The sequence below is a fragment of the Pleuronectes platessa genome, chromosome 23 (assembly GCF_947347685.1).
Source record: "Pleuronectes platessa chromosome 23, fPlePla1.1, whole genome shotgun sequence".
Lineage (NCBI taxonomy): Eukaryota > Metazoa > Chordata > Actinopteri > Pleuronectiformes > Pleuronectidae > Pleuronectes > Pleuronectes platessa.
The window spans coordinates 13778077-13805802 of record NC_070648.1 but is presented as its reverse complement, the minus strand read 5'-3'; the positions used below and the strand labels follow the sequence as shown (position 1 = coordinate 13805802).

At 39.7% G+C, this 27726-nt stretch overlaps 1 protein-coding gene across 13 annotated transcripts in view; it reads right to left on the bottom strand.

Moving 5' to 3' along the window:
- The window catches only part of camk2d1 (calcium/calmodulin-dependent protein kinase (CaM kinase) II delta 1), a 114882-nt gene that overhangs the window by 55743 nt on the left and 31413 nt on the right, over positions 1-27726 (bottom strand). For 7 of the 13 annotated variants that reach the window (XM_053416795.1, XM_053416786.1, XM_053416785.1 and 4 more), the window contains exons 3-8: positions 20271-20330; positions 13793-13847; positions 11707-11772; positions 8792-8864; positions 1577-1679; positions 735-818 (exon numbers count right to left, since the gene is read on the bottom strand). In XM_053416795.1, the coding sequence (XP_053272770.1) occupies positions 735-818; positions 1577-1679; positions 8792-8864; positions 11707-11772; positions 13793-13847; positions 20271-20330 (441 nt within the window). Of the gene's footprint in view, positions 1-734; positions 819-1576; positions 1680-8791; positions 8865-10152; positions 10226-11706; positions 11773-13792; positions 13848-20270; positions 20331-27726 lie in introns of all 13 variants that reach the window. The other 6 variants (XM_053416784.1, XM_053416783.1, XM_053416790.1 and 3 more) reach the window with 1 other exon arrangement.

Sequence of the window (27726 nt, the reverse complement as noted above, 5' to 3'; positions counted from 1 at the left end):
AAGTACAGGCAGAACAGTGCTAACAAACACAAACCTGTGCCAAAGATTGCCGATGTTATCAGGGACAACTGGTTTTCCATTGGCTGGCTTTTTGCCAGGAAAAGATGAAAGGTCCTCTGTCTGACGACGGCAGTGTGACCACAAACACAACACATGCTATGGTTTCGGTGGACCCACTGGGCAGGCACAGGTGTGTGGAAAGGAGTTTTCAGACAGCGTGTGTTTTACCACTCAGACCCAGGTGGCCTGCCCCATCAGAAGTGTGTGTAATGAACATCAGTGATGATTAATTCAAGAGGCAGGAGCCCTTTGTGGTACATGAACTACACTAGGGCGCACACACACACACACACACACACACACACACACACACACACACACACACACACACACACACACACACACACACACACACACACACACACACACACACACACACACACACACACACACACACACACACACACACACCGATTGGACAAGAGGTTTACATAGCAATTAATACTATACAATATATCGGTAAGACCATGTCTTGTAGGGCTAGAAACTGAGGTTAAAGGTGTTCACAGAAAAATGGAGAAACCTTGATTTCAACTAGTGTGTTCTTGGTGTAGCATCCTGTGATTCTCCACAGGAAAAGCCTTTGATTGGCTGTTTCGGGCCAATGGATTTGTATGCATCTAATAAACTTGTTCCGCTGGGTTTCCCCAGATATGAGAGGCAGAAAATCTTACCACAGGCCCACATGTCCACTGGCTTGCCGTAGGGATCTTTCCTCAGCACCTCTGGAGACAGGTACCCTGGTGTCCCGGCAAAACCTGCAATAACACACACACGCAGAGCAATATTAAACCTGACCCCCTCCTATATATTGAAGTCTTATAGAAGATTGTTGTCCAGTAAAAGGACAAACACTTCACGTTGCCGTGGAGAGGAGCAGTGGTACAATAAAGTGACGTTTATTAGCCGAGGTTAAAGGAAAACATCCGTCTGTGGGTGGGAAGTTTGGCTCATGACCAGCAACACTCAGCCTACTTTGAAACAAAGTTCCAGCTGACTGGTGCTAAAGTCAGAATACAATGTGAGGCTGGAGCTGAGGGACCAGACCAATTATTTCTCTGTCCTTCAGGGGATAGGGAGAGAAATAGACCTGATATCCATCCAGTCCAAACTTGATATGAGAGCCAAGAGCAGTGGTACGCCCAGTCCCTTTAGATAGGTGTGAGGTAACAGGGGAGTTTCTTGGGCTCTGGCACATCTGTGAATCTTCATTTGATTTTGCCGTTGAAAGACAAAGATAACTGGGACAAAAATGTAATTGTTCCATTTCAACTGTTGGAGCAAATTTATGAATATTATCTATGAAAGCACATACTTGACTTCAAAAGTTTAACCAGTTGATACATAAAACCAACTACAACATCCACTTACAGACAATGAAGGGTGAACTTGTGCCTTTTAAGTAAAAAATCCTAAAACTTCACCATGTCAATTACATATTTCATTAAACTGTGTTAAAAATAACATATATATATGAATCCTAACATTTCTGCAGGTTATGAAAAGAAAAACTCACCGAACCATGCCTGCTGTTCTCCCTGCACCTCGATGGCCAGGCCAAAGTCTGCCAGTTTAACCGCCGCTCCCTTCAACTTGCTGGCGAGGAGCAAATTCTCCGGCTTGAAGTAAAAGTATGCGAGGGAAAACTTTCAGTACCTTGCTCTGACAAAGTGATTCCATTATACAATTGAAATGACTGAGCTAAAGACTCAAAGACTTTCTAGTGTTTAAGTAACTTTAAACACTGCAGGGGGGTTTATTATTGTTCACAGTGTAATAAGAATAAGGAATGATGTCATACACGGTGTCAGCTTTTAGCAGTTAGCACTAGGCTGAGCTGGGGGCCAAGTGTAGCAGATACTGTCAGTGTCTAGAGGAGGGAGGTGAGACAGAGACGGACACCACTGACTCATGTTTAGCCTGATTACACTGCGGTTCAAGTCAGAGGCCACGGCTGACCTCAACCCAGCAGCACAGGTGGACGTCTGTCAACAAGATGCTGGCAGGTTGCGATCAAGTTGGCCGTGCAAGCCCAACCGGTAGATAAGGACCGGGTGAGCGAGGCGAGCAGTGACAAACCCCAGCAAGTGGAAGAGGGGAGGCGGCTTCAGCAGCGGTTGGCAGAGAATTAATAATGTATTGGCTGACATTTTTGAAGCAGGAAATTATTCAGAGTAACTGAGCTCAAAAATAATACAAAAAACAAAGGGGGAGTGTTCTGCTTTTATTCTGCAACAATTACACCCGGCTATCTTTCCAGCACCGTGTACCCTGGTTATACAGAAAGCCATTATTCACTGTGAGGCTGTCACATACATTCATGCTATCAGATTACTATTTCCACATAAATAAGACACAATGAACCTGTATCTGACTGGATGCGAGTTAAAAATAAATCCCAGAAATTACAATAGAAATTTAAGACCAAAGGGAATATTAAAAAGTGCTAATATGTTTTAAAACCTTTACATCTCATAAATAAGAAACTTATAAAATAACCTGTCCGATGGAAGCTTCTGAGATCATAATAAGGAAAGCCTCTTTCTGTTTCCTTACCAAGGTGCTATCACCACCCTGACCTTTTTAAAAGCAATAAAGAAAACGTTCAAATGCAGTATCTGGCCTCCAGTTGTCTGAGAACCAAGGATTAGTACCTGCCTTTAAAAAGAACTCCTGTGTTATATATTCCTGTCCCTATGTGATCACTGCATGGAAATGTATGAACTTGACTGTATCATATGCCTTTTGCTCAACTGTTGGTTTCATTTGATATATTTACAATTTAATTACATCTGTTTGATTAGAACTTTAGGGTCCTCTGCCAAGGCTTCTGTGTGTTGTGCTGTTATTGTGTTGTGTGTGTCCAGTCTTTTGTTGCAGGTTCCTGGTTGGTTGGAGTTGGAAGCCATCAGGGAAGTGGAGGCCAATGCCTCTCAGATTATTAAAGACTTGCTCATCCTGGCTCATGTGGACGAGCTGCCTCCTGTCTTGCACAACACTGAGTTCTGCTTGAATTTAGATTTTTGCAGTAATAATTTAGCATTCTTTTTTTGTTGTCCTGCAAGTCTTATTAGTTGAATCTGCTGGGTTTATTATCTTAGTTAAATGAAAATTAGTTTTCCTCAAATAAAATGTCTTTCCTTCAAATGTCACTTAAAACACAGTTTGATTATATCATAAAACGACTCAGGGACAAAAAGAGGATTTTTGATAACTTCTAATCTCAGAAGCTTAGTATCTGAGAGGCCCATCAGGTTGGATGGTGATTTTTTTAAACACATCAATCAATCTGTCAATGCAAAGATTTGTTGGACTCAGGAAGTATAGAAACTCTCAAATGACTGCTTATGAAACCAGATGCAGAAATACATGTAGGTCTGAGTAGTTACACCCAGTTACCTCTAACCGCCTCGACTGAACCTATCAGTCCTTTACTACAAGTAATTGGAAAAGATACCGCTCTAGTTACTCAGCCAATATGATTAAGAACTTTGATATCTTCATGCCTCATATACATATATATATATATATGAGAGCAGATTTATGCAAGTCTGAATGGAAATGCAAATATGTGACAGGATCAGAATGAATTATGGCTCATGAGGCTCTCCAAACACTGTCGACACATCATCTTCACACTTCATAATTATCTTTGCTTTTCATTCCAGAAGGTATCATCCATGCCATTCACTGAAGAACAATGGAATTCCTTTGATCATTGAGAGTGTGTGTGTGTGTGTGTGTGTGTGTGTGTGTGTGTGTGTGTGTGTGTGTGTGTGTTGTGTTTGCTCGAGCTGTTAGAAGAGCATGGGTAGGGAATCCTGAGTCGTGCAGTTCAGGAGAGCATGCTGGAGTCAGATGTTTGAGAAGGGGGAGGAGAGGTAGGGAGGGGGCAAAAAAGGGATGGAGGGAGGCGTTTGGGTAAATGCATTCATCAGCATCATGCAGTCATTGCAAACGTTTGACCCCGGTTTTCTTCACCACAGCCCACCTCAGAAACACCCAATCCCAGCCCTGGAAAACAACCATGTAACCTAGTAGAGAGGCAAAAAGGGTCAAATGAAGGACAAGAGGGAAGGAGGTAAAAATAAGTTTTAAATGTTGCCGTGTAAGGCACTGTGTTCCCTAGGCCCAGATCCCTAACTATAGCCCTAAACAAGCAACTTGGGTATCATATTTCATTCTGTAATTCTGGGCGAATTTTCAGTCAAAGTTAGTTAAGGCCTTTACACAAAAGGGCTGTGACAGAATAACAAGAGTCATCCCCTAGAAAGAACATTAATTTCCTTCATCTTACTATAAGTCACAGTTGGTACACTTCCACAGACTAAATAGGTTTTAAATTCTTGTGCTTGAATCATCATGACAAAAGCATCTGTTTTTTGTAGATTCAAAATTAAATCTCCAGTCCTATACATAAAGATTTCTTGAAAGAAGTCAACCGTGACTTCCAAATTACATTATGGCAAGAAACCTTCAGTGACTAAACTTTACATTTCTTTGTGCCAAGATAACAGATAAAACACACAACGTTCTCCCCTTTTAGATTCTGAGTTCATTACGAGACGATGGCACTTTGTATTGTTCACAACTGCCGTGACAAAGCATCTTAAATTTGCTATTCTAATGACTTTACCCTCCTAATGCTCCATCTACATAACACCAGCTAGCAAGGCTCTTGGGAAATGTGGTATATTTGAGCTATGTGGTTGTTGTATCTGACTGCGAGAAATACTTGATTTCTAAGAAATTTAGTTAAAATAGTTTTAACTGGTGGCCACAACATACAGACGTTTACATTACACTGAAGTTTGTGGTGTTTCTATGTTAAGCAACATTGAGTATATTACCAAATGAAATGAGGGTACAGATTTGAGATAAACACTACACGAAGCTCCTCTCTTTACAAATAAATTACCTCCACCGAGAAATATTTTCATTGCTGTTTGTTTGTCCTTTAGCAGGATTGCGCAAAAACTATTGAACTGATTTTGGTCTGGGGGGCCCTGGGTGATAAATGCTGTCCACTAAGGGCCATTCAAGTTCTCATATTGGTGTGCTCGAAGTCATCACAGCTGATAGAAACAATGGCCAAGACAACAACAATAAACCCTCCTTATAATAAACTGTAGTAAAAAGCTGTTCCTCATAAGCTTCGTTCCTTGAAGAAGAGTTCTCCCTCAAGATCATACAGATGGTGCTATAGGAGTGGAAGGTGCTAAGTCGGCTGCGACACCTGGACCTGGTGACATGTCGCTAAAGCCTTAAGGTGTTCCAACAGCCTTTAATTACCACCTTATGTGGCTTTCAGGCCTCACACACATGGAAACACACATAAGGTCACAGCATGAAAGGTAGGAGGACACACACAGAGACACACACGACCGGCATTCTGTATGTGTGGTCAAAGTAGAGTTAATATCAGATTGATCAGGATTTATGGCCCCTCCTTGCTGCTGATGTGTAATAGGTGTAATTGGATTCTGTCTAACACAGCAAGCTATATAGTAATACGATTTAGTGGCCATCTGAACCAGCCTGGGGTTCCTGCTGTAGTCTGGAGGACTAATACTAATACTGATAATTATACTGCATTTGATGCCAAAATGTTGTACACAAACAAATGTTTTCCCCAGGTTGTTTTTCGTTGAAAGGGAATATCCCACATTAATAACACATTACTGAGATTTTTCTAGGGAGAAACTATGAGATATTGAGGAAAACTAAGTGAGATTAGAAATGATACTGACAGGAGTAAAAGGTGAGACAAATGAAGCCGTCACTAGTGTTGAACTCCACACTGAGATTAGCCTTCCACAGGAAGCAAATGTTTTATTCACCTCGTCGCCTACACAGATTGGAAGTGAACAGAAGGCGATGGTATACCGCTGATACATTTGAGCATGTGTGACCGGGCCCTTGAGCTTTTAGTGTCTTCAGAGGGGGATGCGAAATCTGTTAAATGTCCTCAAGTGATGTTGAGGACATGTTGATTCCCAGCATTGGTTGGGTCTGAAGAATACACTGAAATGTGAAAAAAAAAAATGGAGGGGAGCTAATCTCTGTAGCCTGCTCCTCATCTCTGCTGGAGGCTCCTGGATAAATGAACTGCTATTAGCATGAAATCTCTAGATCTCTGACCAAACTGACAAGCAAGTGCCAGGTTTTTGACACGATATCTCAGGTTCAGTCGCATTGAATTTATGCATTTATGGTTTGGAGTCCCACAAAATTAGATAGAAATGTAAAGCTAAAATGGTGGATTCTTCTTTCGAGTGGAGAATTCTCTGTGACACTATCTTGGTGGACAACAGCAAGACAAATCCATGTGTCCAGACGGTTCATATCAAGTATCACGGTTTACAAGGACTTAATAGAGACAGCTATGTATTGATTTCCTGTGTGCATGTTTGTGCATGTGTTTGTGAGACTTCTGTGCTGCTCAAATCCATTATCTTTGAGATATGAGATCACACGAATGCACACACAGACACACACAAAGTGGCAAACAGTGCTTTCCCATAGTGCCTCTCTCTGCTTGTTTGTTTTTGGTTATATTTGTTTTGTCTTTTGTGTTTCTGCAGCCAGCCTAGGCAGCTGCCTGGCAACAGCCAATCAGATCGCAGCGAGACGGCAGTCGGCGAATGCAAAGAGCAAGCTTATTATGGCTGATGGTAAACCAATCCTCAGACACACCCAGGTTCATTTGATTGGCAAATTAGCCTGAGCCTTGGGAACAGGCCGCAGTGGGAAAATCAGCATCAAACCGATGTGAACGTGATGTTTACTTGTGTTCAAACTTCAACAACATTCTGAGGCATGATCCGCTATGGAGGTGCGGAATTCACCACATACCTCACTGTGCTATGGGTGATAAGGGAAGCTGTATTTCAAAAACCAGAGTTGAAGAACCTTTTCTACTATTTATTTTCTACAACGTCCTTCGTGGGCCATACTAAACTATTGTAAACACACTAACATCTTTCATGGCCTGAACTGCCTCTGATTGGTGACATATCACATGTAATGTCTTGTTTTAACGAAAAACCTAGTCTTGCCGTGTCCTTAACTGTTGTTTTTTTTTGTATTGTGTCTCATGTCATTAATCTGCCTGTGAATGTTCTGCAAGACAAACTGACACTGAGGAACCATTTGTCTAGTTTCTGCAGCTCCACAGCAGCAATGAGATTCCTTCACTTCTTCTCCTTGTGAAGGAGGTCTCAACTTCTTGAAAGATGCTTGTTGGGGACAAACTCCATTAAAGAGCTTCAACTTCATCTAAGAACATTTATCCTGGAAACTTATCCAGTTTAGCTGAATGTTTCCAGTTATAATTACTCTCAGTGATGACATGCAACAGCTACACCCTGACCGGAGAGAAAAGAACCACCCTGAAGGACATGTTAATCTGATGTTTTTATGTCGTCTTCTTTTATTGAAGAAAAAGTAATTGCTGTCATGCTATTCATATTGAATGGGGCGATATCATGCGTTGCCAAACGCTCTGGTTCCCTTGCGTTGTGTCACGGTAGAAATTGAGCCCTGCTCAAGTTATCATGTGGCAGTGGAGGCAGAGTCCAATCAAATTGTGTTGAGACAAACTTTCAAGGGCAGGCGCTAGTCAGTCAATTAGGCTAACACGATTTGTTTATATGGTGGTTTTGGATTTTACTTTCATGTACTTCTCTTTAGCACCAAGCGTCAAGCACGGCCATCAGGCATTAACGCAACGCATACGTGCAAATCCAGCCCAATGCGCTAAAAGAAAGTGAATTCCTGGATCCTCCTGTTTATCTGGATCAGCTCATAAATTAAGAGTTTGGGTCACGCCCCTCCTCTCTACAAAATTTCATGGACATGAGTTCAATTGAGTAGTTTTTTATTAATCCTGCTCACAGACTGAGAATTGGATATGAAAACATAACCACCCTGGCTGCGCTAAGAATCCAGCAATATACCTATGCTAAATCAGGCAACAACTTCCAATTCCAGCAGAGAAACAATGGAAATATATAATTAATTCCTTCATTTTAGTAACATAAACAATATACTTTAGTACAACAATTTTAAATCAACAATAAATCAGGGAACTATCCGGCAGACCGGGACAAAATCTGCAACAATCAAAGCCACATGGTCCCTAAAGTCCAAGTCTACTTCACTGAACTACTGTCAGCTCGTCTTTTCTCATGACTTTTGTGACATGTAGGCGAGAAAAATGGTTTAACCAGGAATAGAATTCACTGGACTACACTGTCCCATTTTGCCATGTTTACAGCTGACTCAGTTGTGCATGTGAATACTTCTGCCATGAGTACATGCAGGTGGCCATTGACTTGCACTTCAGCTATATGTGCTAAGTAAGTTTTAATGTGGCTGTGAACATGAACACTAATGGTAACAAAGTCCCTGACTTCACGTGTGATGAAGGCACAAACCGGTGCTGAAAGATTCTGCTACCGCTTATTGTCATGTTGCTTAACGAACAAACAAACAAGCCCTAACTTCACATTTATTTCCAACAGGATATAAATATCTGTTTGCTAAATATCTATACTTCTAATCATAAATTGTTAACCCATGTCTCAGAGTTACGTTCAGCAGGTAAAAATGAAATAAAGCATTGACATAGAAACGTCAGTGTGGAGAAGGAAGTTCAAAAAAGGAGAATTGTTGGGATGTGGGGCAATAGGAGTCCTGAGCTCGTTATTTTTTGTGTGTGTGTACTTACCTTGAGGTCGCGGTGGACCACTCCCATCTGGTGGCAGTGGAGCACAGCCTCTAGGATCTGCTGAATGCAATGACTGCATGCAAACACCAGGGGGCCATGGGTTAGTGACAAGCTACCACTCACTGTCTGTGGCTGTGAGCTCGCTTTGACACTCGGGGAGCTGCTGGCCGTGTTCGTGTGACGGTTGGGGGATTGTACACCAATGTGTCAACTGACCCACCCAGAGGCTATAATGATGGGCAATTTTGGTAAAATGGATCATTTACTCAATAGTACTCCACAAGTTTTGTTCTTTCTGTGTGTGTGTGTGTGTGTGTGCGTGTGTGTGTGTGTGTATGTGTTGCCACTGTGACAGATGCTGGAAAGGAAAATATGGCTGTAATTATGCCGTCATCTGCTACTCACAAAACACGGCCAATTCGCTGCCCAAGTCCCAAAACAGAAGTGGTGTTAGCTCCTGGCCAATCAGAGAGGCCAGAGTCAGACACTGAGAGACTGAGTAGGGAGGTAAGGGTTCAAATCTGAAACAGGCTGGATTCACAGCATTGTGAGTCACAAACTAGATGCTACTCACATCACCTCCACAAACTTTATTGGACTGAACAGATGAGGAAAGTCTGGAGTAATTTGGTCGAATGAAACCTTCATAAGTCATGAAGACTTCTTTGAAGATCGAAGGGTCCACAACAAAGTGAGTAAGGGGACCATGATCATTTCGTCAAAAGTCAAGAATCAACTTTATCAAGTATTCAAGTGGCTAAAATGTTTGCCGGTGGAGGTGCTGTGAGTTAAAGCACTGATCGTTTTAATCCCTCAACATAATCAATATATATATATATATAAATTGATATCAAAATACAAATCAAAGAAATGATATGTCAAACTCTCTGGAGTCAACATTTAGAGTTCAAATTGTCATACGCAAAAGATCATCTCCGAAGGGTCTCAATAAGCCCCCCTGTCTCTGGCTCCCCCTGCCCACTCAGGTCTCAGCCGCTCAGTGGCGGGTTCACAGCATGATTTTGGACAGATGCTACATGCACTTTGTGCCCCGGCATACAGGAGAGGCAGGCCATGATGAGATCTCCCAGCCCCCTCCTCCAGCACGACACGACCCAGCGCCTCCTCTCCGCCCAGCCTGCCCACAATACTCTGCAGTAAGTGGCTAATTAAACACTCATGTCAGATGGTGGTGTGTGAGGGTGTCTGGCGGTGGAGAGGGGGGTGGGGGTGGTTTTTGCAGGAGGCGGCACGCTGCGAAAGGTTAAATAGTCGACTGATCAGGCAGTGGAGGAGCGAGGCGAGGCGCCACAGGTGGGCAGGCCTGTGTCTTTTTGGCGTTACTGTGGTCACTTACTAACCTTTAGGTCCCTGTGCACTATGCCATTTACGTGGCAATGATTTACACTTTCTAGAATCTGCTGTATGCAGTGACTGTGGAGGAGAGAGAGACCAGGCCAGAAGCAAAAAGGAGAGGAAGAGGGAGAACAAGTAAATGTCAGGAAACAGGCAGACAGAACACACCACAACACATCCAGTTCAAACACTTAATATAAGGAGGAAGAGTTTTAAATGAACAGTTCAGCATTTTTGGCAAATACGATTATTTGCTTCTTTTTTTTTCGGAGTGGGATGAGAGGGTTGACACCATGTTTGTGTAAGTTCATTACAGCTCTGGAGACATGAGGCTGTTAGCCTAGCTTAGCATAAATCCTGGAAGCAGAGGGAAACTGCTAGCCTGGCTCTGTCCAAGCCTCCAATTGCCTTGGTTCCCAACTTGCCAAGATGACCTCACACAACCTACTTCCAGTGCTAAATCAATCATTTTAAAATAGTTCAGTTACAGTTGACAATAAGAACAGCTTTTTATTGCTAAGGCAAAATCGAAGTTTAAATTTAGCATATTAATTGTTAATAGTTTAGTTGTATGCTCAACTTAAATGTAAGTGCAAAACTCTTTGATACATTAAAATAAAGATCACATGGTAAATAAAACCTAACCTTTAGTTCTTAGGCCAGCAAAATACTCGTGAGGTTAGGATTCAGTCCGGTAAGTGCCGGCATTGTAGGAGCCCAACTCTAGTTTAAAGCACAAATTGTCATTACTGTAGGACTAGTTGAACAATCAATATTTATCAGTGTTCTTCAGCTGTGTTGACAAGGATGAACAGAGCTAGGGTAGCTGTTTCCAGTATTCATGCTAAGCTAGGCTAACAATCCATACTTCAACACGCAGACATGCTATCGATGAACTTCACACAACAAAGCACCTTGTTGAACTGTTCCTTTAAGGACATTTAACACTCAGAAATATATATATATAAAAATGTAACATGCATGTGCTTTTCATCAATAAAGCTCTTACAGATGTCAACTTTAAAACATAATTTACCCTAAAATTATATCAATAACTACTAAATAGACAAGTTTTTTACAAATCTGAAAAATCCACTGCAAAATAGAACCCAGAACCTTAATGATATACAAGTAGTTCTTAATTTGAAAAAAATCTACTGAGCTGCTTAATCAACTCAAAGACAAACTTCAACCCAGTTGGATGAAAACACAGTGAAAAGTACTTTGGGATGAAGCTGCTTTTCTTGATAATAATCCAATTCCATTTTTGAGTGGATTTTCAATAAACTGGAGAGAAGGTGACACTGGGAAAGTAGATCCGTGACCAGAAGACAACTTTAGGTAGAACAGGAAATGTGGAAAGAGGAGATTTTAGGGCATGAAAGGCATATCAAGATGTGACTCATAGTGATAAGTGGTCGTGTATGTAAAGATTCATACCCACATTGTAGGTTGTCGCAATTTCTGGATTAATTGCATCGACCTTGATATGCCTTCATGGTGCCAAAAAAGCTTTAACGTTACATTTATAGATTAACACAACAGAGCATCATACTGACCTGGCATCGGCTTCGCTGTAGTACTCCCTGGCAACGATGTCTTCAAACAACTCACCGCCGGTAACTCTGGAGGAAGAACAACCACAGTGAGGGACAAACACTGAATGAGAGAGTTATAAAGGAAAACGCATGAATTACAGTGGAAAAAAAGCTAAAAGTTTTGAGAATGTTACAGAATAAAAGAACAACTTTATGCTTTTGACGCTAAATATAAAATCACTAATTAATGAGGTAATGAGGCATTTACAACTCTATGCTATGATATGGTATGATGCTCCCTATACACTGAGGAGCTTAGCATAGACAAAAAGACGTGTTTAAGAGAGAGAGAATGGTCAAAGTCACTTCTCCAAAAACACTAATGTGGGATGATGTAAAAACTTGCAGTCTCAATGGTGTCAGACACGAATAATGTCTGAGCAGGGCAGCTGTAAACTGACCTTCATCTGGTACTCAGTGGAGTTTCCCCGTTTGAGTGCAGCAAGATTTTTAAAGTGGGTCAGTGGAGCAGTTTCCCCAAAAGTAAAAATAAATTGAAGGATATTTTTCCATGGGCTGTGGAAAACGCCGTCAGGTAGAGTCTTCAGTGGTTTCCATAGAAAAGTCTGGTGCAAATTTTAATGACTTTGGTATTGGAACAAATTCAGTTCTAAAGGAATGCAGGGTCCCTGTGGTATTGTTGGCATGCATTCAACAGTGACCCAAACATGATAGAGTATTTTCCTTTGCTCCAGTGTGTTTTCATCATCAGTTGATTTAGTCACTATTAAACAAATTCATTTTCCTTTAAGGGGAAAAAGAGGTGTTTTGGCTTTGACCTTAGAAGTTAACATCCGATATTCTATTTTATGGCCCCTAGTAACATTGTTTCCGAGAAGTTTGAAGCAGTTTCCTTTCTAGTTGCCAGATTAGTAAATTTGATTAGTAAACAACAGCTGACAATATACAGGAGAGGTGGATGAATGAAGGAGATGGAAAGTCATGGAGGGAGACATTTGAGGGAAGGGAAGAAGATGAAATTAAGTGATGGAGAAAAGCAACAATATACAGTACTGTGTTTCATATTTCAGTTATATATCGATAGCAGGAAATGAGACTGACAGCTCATATTTTATAGTTCATAGAAACAACAGAATTTGGAGGAAACCAAGTTCATGTTCACTTTCAAATTGAAATATGTCACAGTGGGGATAGATGAGGGTAATTTCCCAATATCAATTTCATATTTCTCAGATCTAAGTCTCTGCTCGTCAGTGATCTGATAACTGACCATAACATGGATTTAGTCTGTTTAACTGAAACCTGGCAGCAACAAGATGAATTTTGTCGCAGCAATTGCCGATTGAGTCGTGTTCTAGAGGTTATTTCCAATTAATGAGGGAGTTTTTTTTTGCTGTACATTGTATTCTGTGCCTTCAAGTGCAGTGAGAATGTACGTTTTGATTTGGCAATACACGAATAAACTTGTATTGAAAAATCTATCAGAATTAAATACAGAGTTAATCAATCACATTCACTTAGAGGCCGCCAATCTGGATTTAAATACGTTATAATTCCCACTTGAATAGCTGGATTTCCTGGAGTTTTTACTGGTTGCCTGGTAACCACGAACAAGAGCCCAGGTGAAGTGACTACACCGGGCCAAGAAATAGTCTTTCACATAATGTTTTCTGTTTTGCCAACTATTGTGCACTACACAGTGACATATGGTAATATGGGAGTAATTCTCCTCACATAACCCGAGTAAGAATGCAGTGAAACAAAGCGTATGGGGTTTGCAATGTTAAAACAACATAGACAAACACACCATGGGCTCTTCCTGCAGCCTGCACTCTCATCATCATCCACTGACCTCACGCTCTGTCCTTATTCTGCTTTAAAAAACTAAAACTAAATTAATTAATCACCTCATTATACACTTGTGTGAAAATGTACTTGCATACTCTCATAAGATGGTTGCAGATGTGTGTTTGGCATGTATTAAACCATGGAAAGTGTCTTTAATAGCTCACCGATATTTTTTAATTCCCTCATTATCTAGGTGAACTATCCCTTTAAAGCTGCAAAAGAAAAAACGTGCACTTACAAGTCAAAGATCAGATAGTGGAATCCTTCCTCTGATATGCTTTCATGGAGACGCACTGTGAGAGTGGAGGAGAGAAAAGAAAGTTAGCGTGTTATGTAAAATACTGCTCCACTGAACCAGGTTAGCTGCCAAACCAGCAGCAAGAGGCAGCTGTGTGAATGACGAACACTTCATTGAACCACAAACTGAGCACTGAGCACCAGGGTGCTGTACTCAGTGTCAAGTGCAGTTAAGAGTTTTGGACATCTCCACTGGATAGGGCATTTTTCCTGGATGAAGTGTTTGTTGTTATTACAGACACATTTCAAGTGTATTTTGATGGAGAAAGGATGATGTGCAGATAGTCTCCCATTTTGAATATTCTATAGATTTTTGGCTTTCTTATTCTTAAATCAAGCTTTTTTATTTATGACAGACATTTGAGCAAAAACTTAGAGGCTAAGTAACAATTTAAATTATTCCTTAAAGGGACTGTTCATGCATAAAACCTGTTATTGCACATTTAGAAGTTTAAATTGTAAATTATGTGCTGTGTCTGCTGAAGGAGGTTTCTGAATGGATGGAACAACTCCCATCACCTCTTGAATCTTTGGACTTAGATTCAAATTGCGAAACAAGACCCGATACCATGGGCGGAGAGAGAGTCTCCACGTCATTCTCCCAATAGCCTTTTGGCAAAGATGTGTCTGGTGAAGTGTTATTATAGAGGGACACTTTAAAAACACTATTCCTCTTACTGTCACAGAGAAGTGCAGGTCCTCCAACCAAACCACATTACACAGACAAACACTCTGCATCCATAAAAGCTCTAATGTCTAATCCCGTCTAACAGATACCGGCAGCAAGTTTACTAATATGCCAATGAGCATGTTCAGTACTGGTCTTTTTAAGACACTAGACAATTTTTAAGACAATATGATGCTGTTGAATGATAATTTGCCTTTACTTACAATTCATCACTGTCAGGTACAGCATTTAGAATCCACATTACCCATGTAACTATAAATTAATTACCAGTGTCTGTTGCTCGCCTGCAGAACTTTCTCAGCTACCTTGTCATGACGAACTCTCAAATGTCGGCAGAGCCAGGAATATTATTTTCAGCATCTCTCCATGTGTTCTCGGAGCAGATTCAGACACCAGTATATAAAATGAATTATTGACAATATTCACTTTCATTCTCTGCCAGACATTCAAACATGCTGCTGAAATATTAATATGAACCTATATTAATCTTCACAGGTTTAATAGTTCAAAAGTAGCAAGAGCCCGTGACGACAGTTTTTCCATTCGATTTATATTGAAGAAAAATAATGTTCTATTTATTTAGGTCTGTTTTGATGATTTACATGAATTAGACCAAACTTGTTTAGTGTCCAGAACAGAAAAAGTTAGTATTTAAAGCCACAAATAAAGTTCGGACAATATTACCGGAACATAATGTGTTACTCAGGTGTAATTATGCTTAAAGACGTTAAGCAGAAATTAGAGTCATGTTTAAAGAATGTACCCTACAAAGGCTTTTAAATGTATCACTATAAATGAGTTAATCTTTTATGGTGCTCAATTAACATTTCGGCCCAAGCACAGTGATTTATATAACCAGCTTTTAGTTAATATTGCAGTGAGGTTCATTAAAAAAAACATTATACTAAAATAAGACAAAAAGTGCAGTGTTGCTTCTTGACAAATAATCAGGAAACTTATCTTTAATTGTTGGTCATGGACTAGATCAGGGTGCAGATCTTGGAATTTCTTTAACCTTCACATTTTAACAATGCGAGATATGGCATTTGTTGATTTCTCATTGGCTTCATTAATGGATCTTGATAAGAATATTTTTTTGGGGGCATATTTAGAGAACTGATTTATAAGAGTATGTGTAGTTTGTGCAGATTGTTGGGCCTTGGCCGAGGTATGCTTTATGTTCTTAAGTGCCATTCTACTAATAATTAGTGGTGGTACAAGAAAAATTTGTATAAAGTCATATTTTACAGTGCATATCATCTTGAAACTCGCATGCTTCTGCATTTGGATTTACTGGCAGTATCACTGATGTGCTATTTTAGTGCTCAAGTCTTGTGAATGAGCTTGAATGTCAGTTTCTCTCTGCTCAAAAAGAGTAAGAAGCCGGGGTTTCACTGAGTCTATCAGCCACACTGCCGACTGGATATGAAACTACACCGAATAAACTGACAGAGCCAAAGGGGAAACTAGCATGGACTGAAGCACAGCACCTTCTGTGGCAGCAGCTCACAGGGTTAGATATACTTGGTTGGTTTCACTTTATTTCGACTCAGACAGCTCAATTTCATATAATTATTTAACCTATTTATTAGTAAGACACAAATGTACTGAAAACCTAGAGGAATAATAAAGTATGTTACAGCTTCACGGCACTCAAAGTGAACTCTGATATTCAGCACTGAAGCACAGCCTGGTGCTGATCTCCGAGGCCAACAAAATAATCCAACACTACATTTGCACCTCATTATCTTTATCATCATAGACTGTAAATAAAAAATAAAAATGCATCTTTAATTTCTCCCACTACCCAGAAATGAACACATGTGATTCTTGAATTATATTGAGGTACATGCACTTGCAAAACATAGTTTTACCCTGTTTTAATAGAATAAACTAACTTTTTAGAAAAATTAACACTGTATGGCAAATAAATGAAAACGTGGAGAAGGTAGGGCAAATACAGATTTCCATATCATCTCGACCTTGAATTCTGCTCCAGAAACAGATTGATACAGATGGATGGACACGCTCACCACATTATGCGTAGGAGGATAATAACTGAACTCCAGAAAACACTGTGGCAAAAGTCAGCTCATGTTGCTCCAGCAGTGACGGGGCATATTACAGACGGCTGCAGTTAACAAGCATCTTTATGATTCTGCTAATGAACTGTGCGTATTAGCAGTTCAATGAGACAAGAACAGAGGGATGAAACATTGTGACTGACCGGTCACATCACATCAGTCTTAATCCGAGTCTCCACGTTAAACTTTGATTTATGTTATTTACAGTAAGAACTTATCAAGTTAATTGTTCTGTATCAGGATTCAGGATTGATAGATATATATTATGCTATACAACAAAACCGAATAAAACAGCTTTCTTTTTAAGGTTGAATCTTAGTGTCGTAAAACCCTCAAATCTAATGAAAAAAAATGTTGCTCTTTCAAACTTGATTTTTACCGGCCAATCACCAATTTCAAGGTTCACTTGGAGAAAAGTGACAAATTTGAAACTCTGAAAATGTGTTGGAGAAATGCTGCAAAAAGAATGCTGCCTCTTGAAGGGAGAAAAGTCAAATACCCAATAATGTTTGCAGAGATTGGATTTTTTTTAAGCCAATCCAAACATTATGCAAGTATTCAAAACTTAGTTTCAATCATGTAAAAATATGTTAGAATTCAGGCTTTCAAGTTTTGGTAAACAGCATGATATTTATTCCATAACATTTCAGTTATTTCACTACGTCGTGACTTCTAGTGTTGTCTTTTTCGCAGGAGGTTATGAGCATTATTTTGTTTTGTGTTTTTACTTTACTTTTGAAAGCTTATCCTACATGGATTTGATAAGGGACTCGAAGGGCTTGAGATTTGATATGTAGATTCAATATTGCTTTAATCTTTAATAAAATGCTAATGGTACCCAACCCCAGACCAGTCAGGTTAATAAGTGATCAATTGCAGTTAGGAGCCACCGTCGAGCAGATCTAAACAGGCAGTACAGTGGAAAGCTCTGCCACAATTGATTTAGTCTCACTTTCAATAACACATGATTGATTTGTGTTTGGCCTCTTATCGGGCCAGCAGGGAATAGCTCATCTGCTGGTTTCAATATTTTCCCTTGGTAATATGGACTCTGTTGGTAATACCTTTGGTTGTGCTGTGTGTGTGTGTGACTATATGAATGTGAAATAGTGTCCGTTAGGAAAAAGCTTATTCCAATTTCAGGGCTTAAGAGACGTTCGTGACAGGTCAGGTTGTAAGATGATGGATTAAACATTTAAAAAATGATTTTTTGACTTTTGTTTGCCCATCTCCTGAACTACATCTGAGAGATCTCTGTAATGACTTATTTTTTAGGTCATAACTGTGATATTCACTGCACACAGAGGGAGTGCGACTTCATTGTCTACTGAGGACACTATGTCTTTGTATAGAAAATATATGTTAGCTGGTGCATAAATATTTAAAATATTATAAATGGAACCTTTAAAAGGAGTTAGGGCTTTCCCCCAGCTAGATGCTTGTGAATGGAATAGTAACAGCCAATCACAATGAGACGGGCGACAGATCCGTAAGTAAATGAATTGTAGAATCTAGATTGCAAATGATCCAAAAACCTAAACTAAAATAATTTATTTTAATTTTTGAATCCCTATGATACTTGGTATTGATCCCAAAATACATCATCAATTAGGCTTTAATCTGTCAAGCCTTTCCGAAAGCAAAAATGCATGCCCAGTTAATTTGCTCAGTGAGCTAACAGAACAGTGCAGTTTCTGTCATTCCTTGTTGCACCTTCGAATGGGAGTTTTAGCCAGGGACCTAGCGACCTAGTTTTAGCCAGGGATTTAGCGGCAGTGATTTGGCACAATACCATTTATGTAGTGTCCAGTGCATGTTTGAGACCCTTGTACAGAGTCCTAGTTTCAAAGTTGGCATCTGGAAATATTGACGTCTGAGACGTAGACGTTTTCAAACCTGACGAGACCTTATTGATGCAACAATTAGTAATATAAATTCCAATGTTACATCAGTGAGAGACTTGAGAACATGTAATTTAACAGGTGTAGTAGCAGAGGACTGGGCTCAGCATGACAGTCAAATTGTCAACTGAAGGAACATGGCAACAAAGTTATAAAAAAGATCCAACAGGGCAACTCACAAAGATTGGCAGCTATTCTTAGTTTTCCTATAAATGTCTCAGATAAAGTTTATTCAATAGTCACAATGGCAGACCTTTAAAAGAATGCTCCTAGAGAAACATTTTGCAGAGCCTGACTGTTGCATGTGCTGGAATATTTCAGGCCTTTCAGCTGATAACTGTAATAATGGTGTTAATATCAAGAACAGTTAACTGCAGAAATTAATGTTTTCTTTGCAGTATTTGAGTTTAGTTTTTGTGAATTAAACCTGAATTTACTTGAGGTCTAATAGTTACTATTTAAAATAATTCACACATGGATTTTTGTTGTTCACAGGAGCAAAAAACAGGAGCAAAAAAAAAAATTATTCTTAGAAGGTATTTTTAAGTAAAACCATTTCGCAAAATGTTTAGATCATGGACTTTTGGCAAATTTTGTAACTCTCACATATCAGTATCACTGAGAGTTTTTCCCCAACATTACCGTCAAGCAACTGGACCCATGACAAACAGTTAATATTTATTGAGTTATTTTGTGTTGACCGAAAACTAACCACCTCTCAACGCTGTCTCTGTAAAATGTGAAATAACTATGTTAAAGTGAACTAAAGCTTAGACATGGGAACCCAGACCTCTGTAAAATAACCCTCTTCTTTCTAAAGCCTGCGTGGTGAGATGTTGGTGAGTCGATTTCTGACACCAGGACAATAGACGAGTGGACCAAATAACCCCCTATCATCCATTCTTTTCTCGCCGCCACCCACTCATCTATCGTTTTCCCTTAAAGCATAAAAGGGGGCCAAACAACCAATAAATGCAAGTTTTCAATGTGTGGCAAAGTCCCTACTGAGGTGGTAATTATAGTCATTAGGCCTCTTCAGGGCTGGGGGGGAGAGCTGATCCACAAGCCTGGGTACAGCATTATTTGAATATACTAACATCAACAACCTGGCTTATGGCAGAACTAATTTCCATTTACAGTAAAGCGTCTGTATCCTCATTTCCTTGCATTTGTAGGTCTGTCTTTCTCTTTTGCACTTTCACTCTGTCGCCATACTACTTTTATTGGGGCTACTAATATGTTTTGGGTTAAAACAGAATAAAAACAGAATTTAAAATGATCTTAGTCCAGATGACTATTTTATAACACCTGAGAAAGCATTTCACATACAATGCTCATGTGCAGGTCGGTGTAAGGAGGAAGCATATTGTCTAGTCTGCAGTTGGTTGTTTAGCAGTGTGGGTGTTTTCATGTAAAGGTTAGTGTACATCTCTAGGTAATAAATGCTAGTTTATGAGGACCCCCCTCCCCCCCACACACACACACACCTTTACCTACATGGAGGGTCTAAGTATAGTATAGCATGATGTTGTTTGTCATCGCTATTCCTTTAGGTGAGGAATATTCATGGCTTCTGTGTAGATACAGTTAGTAGTCAGAAGCAGTTAAAAGGAAAATGTATAAATATTAAATGGTATGCTCTATAGGTCTCTGGAACCTCTTGTATGTTTTCAAACACATGGGAAAATAACTCATCACATAAGACATAATGACAGGCAAGGTAAACAGAAGGGGAGTGCAAGTTACCGATGTTGGGATGCTTGAGCAGACGGCAGATCCGGGCCTCTCGCTCTAGCTTCTGGTGATCTGCAGAGACAGAAAAAGAAATAATGACACATCTGTCGCTTGTGTCAGGGGGGAGCCCTCCCGCAATTCTTCAAAGCTCTCCACGGAGATTCCACATATTAAACACCGCCCACCTCTCCCTCCTGCCGGGAACAGATGAGCAGTAAGAGGAACTGTCACAGGTCATTACAGTAAACAGAGGACAGGGGATTAATCCAAAGAAAACGTCTCCAGAATTACTGCTAATACAGTAAATGTGCAATGTTCAAATCAGCATATTGAGGTCACAATATAAACCTGCTCTATGGCTCATCACAGCTTCTCTGCTCATTCACACAAATACACGTTTACTACACTGAAGAATAGGATTGGCATTGTGTAATCACTGAATAATAAAGAAGAATTTCACTAAGACCACAAATATGTTAGAGCTACATGGCCTGTGACCAATGTGCCTTCATTATGAAGGGTAACAACTAGGGATGGGCATAATTAATCGACGATCGATTAATTGATCATTAAGAATTTCGCTAATTACACATTTGACCACGGGGGGCAGTGTTTGAAAAAAACGCCACAGTCCTACTCAGTTACCTGCGACTGGCTGCGAGTTAAGCCTGAAACATGCTTCTGCGTTTTCACGGGCCCGTAAGCGCAAGAGCCCTTCCGGGTCCCTTACGTGCTTATGTATCCCTTCTTACGTGCTGACGGGCGTCGCCCCACTTTTCTAAAATTTACGGCAAAGCTCCGCAAGCTCACTCAGCCCGCAAGGCTGTGATTGGTCTGCTCTACATCCCTTCTGGAGCTGCATTTCCGGTTTCATGCCCCATAATACAGGCAGAAACAACGGGAGATTTAGAAGAATGAATATGGACCAAATAGAAGAGTGTTTGGCAGAAGAGATCCGAAAGTGTGTCCACTTGTATAACCCGTCACTGACTGGCGTATTTGTCCGCCTGAAAAAGGCTACAAGGAGCCGCAGTAGCTATGTATATAAACAATCGATGAAGAAGAAAGAAGGCGTCTCTTAGGTCGTCTTCGACAAAAAGCATTACTCCGCCTAGTGTTCTGGCGCGGAATTGCTTTGTAAGACGCGCAACGGTTGGGGAAGCATGAATGACAACGAGTCTTGCGCCACAGCGGCGTGAAAAGACGCAGTCGCAGAAGCATGTTTCAGGCTTTACCGTGTGGTTCCATTTCCAAAGTAAACATGAAGAGGTCACGGCGAAGTGTTGCATGGGACCATTTTGAGTTAAAAAATGTTTTGGTTCTCTGCCAATACTGCGAAGCTATCCCAGAGGCTGGGAGACGAGGAGCCTGCGTTGTCTGACACGGACGAGGGGAGCGCAAACACCGGAGCCGCGGCCAGGCTAGCTAAGTTAGCACGGAGCTACCTGTGTATCAGGGCGACGTCAGTCCCCCCAGAGCGGGTTTTTCGGCGGCTGGACTGACGGTCACCAGTCTGCTTTAGCGTCTGACCCCAGAGCAGTTTAACATGCTCATCTTTCTCAACACAAATCCGTAGGCTGGTGCTGAAGTTGTATGTGAGTTACTGGTTATTTTTATGAAGCTTTCTCGACTCAGTACCTTGTTTGATAGTTTTGAGTTACATTTGGCAAAACCTGTCAGACCTAAGTATTATATATTTGTAGTTGTTGTTTAACATTATGTTTTTTTTATATTATTATTATTTTATTTTGGAGGGAAAAAAAACGAGGGTCAGTTGTGTTTAGTAGCACCGGCTTCTAGCTGTCGGCTCCGCTGCTTAAGATTACGGCAGCGCATATTTTGTTCATCTTGTAATAAAGATCTCAATGAGGAAACACGCTTTTTTTTCCCACTGCATTTTAATGTAGCTTATAAATTCGTCATTAACTCTCCCGACGAAGACAATTTAATCGAACGCCCATCCCTAGTAACAACAACTGTAGCAGTCGTTCTTTTGGGAGCTTTAACTAAGTTACAGCTCAGCCTCTACTGATGTGATCATTGTTTTAAACCCGGCTCTCCCCACTACATGAAAGTGTAACACAGCTTTGGAGCAGCCCTTTCATTCACAGCCTACCAGCCAAAGCAAAGCCAAAGAGGCTAAGCTGGTCGTCATCAGCATGTTGGGAATGTTGACTCAAACTTATCAGCTGGCATTTCAACAGATCCATTGCCAAATTCAATCCCCCAATAAAGACCATGAGAAACTAAAGAAAACTCTGGTAAAAACAAGTAGGTGTACCTAGTCAGACTGCAATCATCATGTCAGAGATATAACTGGAATGTGTGTGTGTGCGTGTGTGTGTGTGTGTTGAGTCTCAATGAAAACCAAAATACCTATTGTGAAGAAAAACCAACAAATCACAGACCCAAAATCCAAATTAGGGCTAAATAGTGAAAATATAACTATTTCGACTTGCTTGTTTGGTAATGCAACCATTATGATACATATAGTAGTGGTCTGTTGACATAAAAAAGCTACGCCCTTATTAACCAATTGAAATTTATATATGATCAGGCCTCTGTGTTGTTTAATCCAGGTGCTGTATTTGATCTCTGTTGGACAGGCCTTTTTATTCATTAACTACGAGCATGTGAAGTGTATAAACGTTAACATCCACTTACAGAATTTGCTCTTCTGTGAAGTACACTCACACAGTAGAGGTTCTGTCCTGTGCCAACTCTTAATCACACATCCTCTCTTGCCACACAGAGCAAACCTTAGAGAACAGTAAAGTTGTTGTAGAGCAAACAGCTGTAGCAATAATAGATTTGTTTCCCTGAGTTTGAGGCAAATTAGATTGAGAGGTTGTTTTCAAGGTGGGGTCTAAGTATATACACTCTGAAACAAGGATGACAACAATTTTACTAATGTGCCCTGGAGACAAAAAAAACAAACAAATACAATTTTTTATCAGCACTTTGACTTTACTTGATTATACTGAATTAATATTATAAGCATTAATGTACAAATAAATTAAGCAAACAGGTCGAATGATCTTCATATGCAATGGCGGAATAAACCGTCACCCTCTCAATACCCCACTTACACCTGCACCTTCACCAAGTTACAATGTTACAAACCTTGACCCCCTGAAAGTACAGGTGTCAGTGTACCCAAAACACACTGAGGACATCTTGTGATCTGATTTGTCAAATCACCTTCAGATGTGGTCAGAGACACATGTGACCATATTGAGCACAAGTGTTAATGCAGCTAGGTAGCTAACAGCCTTTAGCCAGTGAGAACAGGAGGTGATCCTCTCACTATTCAAGACCCCATTAACAAAAATAGAGTGTAGACCGATCTAAAACAGGAAAACACATTAACATAGCTTCTCCGATTGGTACTATATAAAAGGTAATCGGGGTAAAAATCAAATCTAGATACAATATGAAATTGAGACTAACATAATGCAAGGTGTAAATGATTTCTAAGTGGTGTCACCAGGTTCGTCAGAGGGTTTTGAGGATGTTGAATTAATGAACACCAAGTTAGCAACAAGTATTTTAAATATTTAACAAACAGCTCTTTTCAAGTATGTATTATTCACCATTGTGGATGAGAAGGGGGCATGAAACCGCCACATTAAACTGGGTCTTCTATGAAAATGGAGGTACAGTGTCAGGTGGAGCTCATGTGCAACCACAGGAGATGACGCAGCCTTAAAACAACGTCAGAATACTGCAGGCTGTTTAACCAACAACGACATTCATGGAGATTTGAGAAAACATGAGGCGATACACATGATCACTTGTAACCAAGCTACCACCAAAGTCTCTTCCTTTTTCTAGAACCAATACAGAGACAATATTGAGATACTGACACATGGCTATCACAGGGATACAGCTCTAGGTAATAGCATTGATCAATTCATCAGTTGATTGATCCCTGGTCCAGACTGAAACACCTCAACACCTCAACACCTATAAAATCCCATTCATGTTTACCGGACAATAAATCCCCATAACTTTGATGATGCAATGACTTTTCCCCATGTACCAAATTGAGGCTGATACGTTTTTGTTTGGGTGAAATATCTCAACAACATTTGAACAGATTTCAGTGACGTTTACTTTTGACACTCATGTTTCCCCTCAAGACAAATTTCAAGACATATGAACCAGTTGCTGTAGAGTTGGTCAAGAAATAAAAAGAAACTGCAGTAGAGATATAGAAACAAGAGCAACCACAACCAGCACCCATGTTTCACTCCTCTGTGATCCTATCTTGCTACCATCTCTAATCACACCTTGGTATACAAATCTCTTAATCCTAACAGCACCAATGACATGTGCTTTCAGAGAGGTTGTAATCCTTGTGGTCACTGGGTTGAAGACAACTTCTCTCCCTTTCTCCCCATCACCAATTCTATCCGATTTGACTTGCTCCTAATCTGTGATGAAACAGGATTGACACTCGCGATCTCCAACCACAAGCAACTGGTCTTTTCCTTCTATACTCTGTCATTTCCTTCCTTTGCTACACTGTCTTCATTATCAGTCTGCTGCATGTTATTTGGGGCTATTACATGGATCTTTTCAGTAACATCCAAAATACAATATTCAAATATGTATATATAATAATGCTTTTTCTATTTGATAGAAAACCATAGTTTAAAGTATGGTATAAATCAACATTTAAGTGCTGGAATTGCACAAATTGCAAGTAAAAGAGTTTGTCGGTGATGAGATAATAAAATACACTGGGTTTATTTTAAATTGGAAATGGTGTCCCTTTCATTCCAATCATGAAAACATTCCACTGAGCATAGTGAGCACATAAATATAAATGTCTTTGTCCATCACAATGAGAAGAGTGGCGACACCAACCAGTTGCTAATTCCATTGAAAACTTAATTGGGGGTTTAACAGGTGTTATTCTGTTATTGACGCTGTTTAGAGATGATGTGATTATTGAATAGTTAGTGATAATGTAAATGGGAGAACAATTTGTTGAAGGTGTAAGAATAACAAGTCTTTCATTGATTATATTATTTATATTTACATATAATATATATATATATATATATATATATATATGTATTCAATACTAGTTATGCAATGACGGAAGCATATCTTTATCTACACAAATTTGTTGACTGTGTAAGAATAACAAGTATTTCATTGATTATATTATTTATATTTACATATAATATATATATATATATATATATATATTTATCAGTATTCAATACTAGTTATCCAATGACGGAAGCATATCTTTATCTACACGTAGCTGTAGGCCATATGGATGTTGAGCATGATTTATGTCTGCGAGATTCTGCACACACGTCAAGCTGTTAAGTTTTATTTAGGACTGCAGACCTATGAGTCAGGTAGCAAGTTGACTAAAAATAAGTTTAAGAGCAAAACTTGGATTTGTTTCAGTTTTTTTGTACATATTTGACTTCACTGAACAGAAGTTCCTCTGGCAATAAAAATAACTGCGGCTGAAATGCTACACGGATTTTATGCAATACTTGGCTGAAATCCGAAGTCTTCAGCAGTTGGATGTTTAGAGTTCTTTAAGGACAAGAAGCACACAGGTACACTGTTCAGTGTTCATTGCCTATGTTTAGACAACTCCCATCTTTGCCAAAAAATGACTTGATTTTTCCCTCTAAAAAGACCAACATGTAAAACATTTGAATAAATAATATTCAAGATTCATAACTCCTTGTATTGTTTATTTACACAAAAACATGTCTCTTAGAAATATCTACATATACAATCTAAAACATGCAATGTGTGGCTGGTGGAGATATGCACCTGATTTTGAACCTTTTAGAGCATTTCAATCTAGAATAAATTGGTTCAGAGCCAGCAAAGTTAATTCCCAGCTAAAACCAAAAACTAACAAATAGTCTATAGGTTCGAACAAGCTTCTTTTGGCATTATTCAATACCCTTCATTAATGAGACATCCTTGATTAAAATGGTTCATCTCCAAACTGGAGGGAATGTCTGCCGGTTTGTTAGGTTCTAAAAATGTAACAGAATCAGTTAAGAATCCTTACCCCCCGTAGAGGTTATTTGGTGGAAAAGTGCTATTAGGCTTACTCAAGAGCTTGCCAGGAAGACAGTTGGAGTAGTGAATCAGCCTGAGACTTCAAACATCAGCCAAAACAAAAAAGGGTAGGATTCACAGGCCACTTCACCTCATCACAGCACAAAAAGCATTTTTAACCCCATGATGTTTCACAATCATGAATCCAAGACCTTTGTGTGATTCAGTCTAGTGCTGGCCCATTTAGAAAACCTACATTAACTCTCAAACATCTTCACCAAGCCAGAGAAACGAGGACAGCAGCTTTTTTCAAGGCAGAGGTCTGATCAGATGAGCGTCCTCCACAGTACTGCAAAGCAGCACATCTGGCTCCTCATCCAGATCCTGCAGGCTCAGTCACTTAACAAAATAATCCCTCAATTTGCCCACACAGTCATTACTGTCAAAAATCATCTCAAAAGTAGAACATTTCCAGAAAATCCATTACCTCATTTACAAAAAAAAAAAAACAACATTCTTTCAATCTACTAACCCTTGACCGCTGAGTAAGTAGAAGAAAGGATCCATCATTCCTCGTTTATACTTGCTGTTATTTAAAAAATAGATGTTTAATTAATTTTGGTGCCAAGCGACTAGCAGAGTCAATGTAATAAGAAAATGACAAAAAGAGAGGGATAGAAATCACACCTCGGACACAAGCCTTCATATATCCAATCCTTTTTATTTTCTTATTCCCCTAGGCAAAATTCTAACTCTCATTCCCTGGCTCTCCCCTTTAAATGCTCAGTCCAGCACACCGAGCTACCCTTTTCCAGGTGATGCCAGGATGTGCAGTTTAAGTAGGAAGGAATGGAAAAAAGGCAAGGATGGGTGTTGGATACACTATGTGGAACAGTGTTACAGTTTCTAGAATTCAAGGGACGTTATTAACATAATAATTTACAAACTTTAGAAATGTGCCAGTGGTTTTTCTCTGGTTTTCTGTTACAGTTGTCAAATGTTTCCCTTCTGTTCAAAGGAAGTCTTGTGGAGTGCCCCAGGGAACACTTGTGTACTTGGTCCCATGTTTTGACTATTAATCGTAGCTAACTGACATTAAAAGTAATCTAAAATATATATAGATGCAATTTTTATATATATAGTATATAGCGTCTAGCTTTTAAAACTTTTTTCTTAATAAAACGTCATCCTACATTTTCGGGAACCTGTCAGGCGCACTTTTAGCAATTTTTGATCATCTTACATAACAAATAATATACATAACTATTGGAAGATAATACATTTATAGTGTAAGTGTAATCTCTTTGTATGATAGCCTGTTGTAACGTTCTTTCAAACATCCATCAGTTCCTCACGACTGAAGTTAAGAAACAGATGCATCAAAACTTCCTGCATCTGAATATTGATAAGTTTGATATGA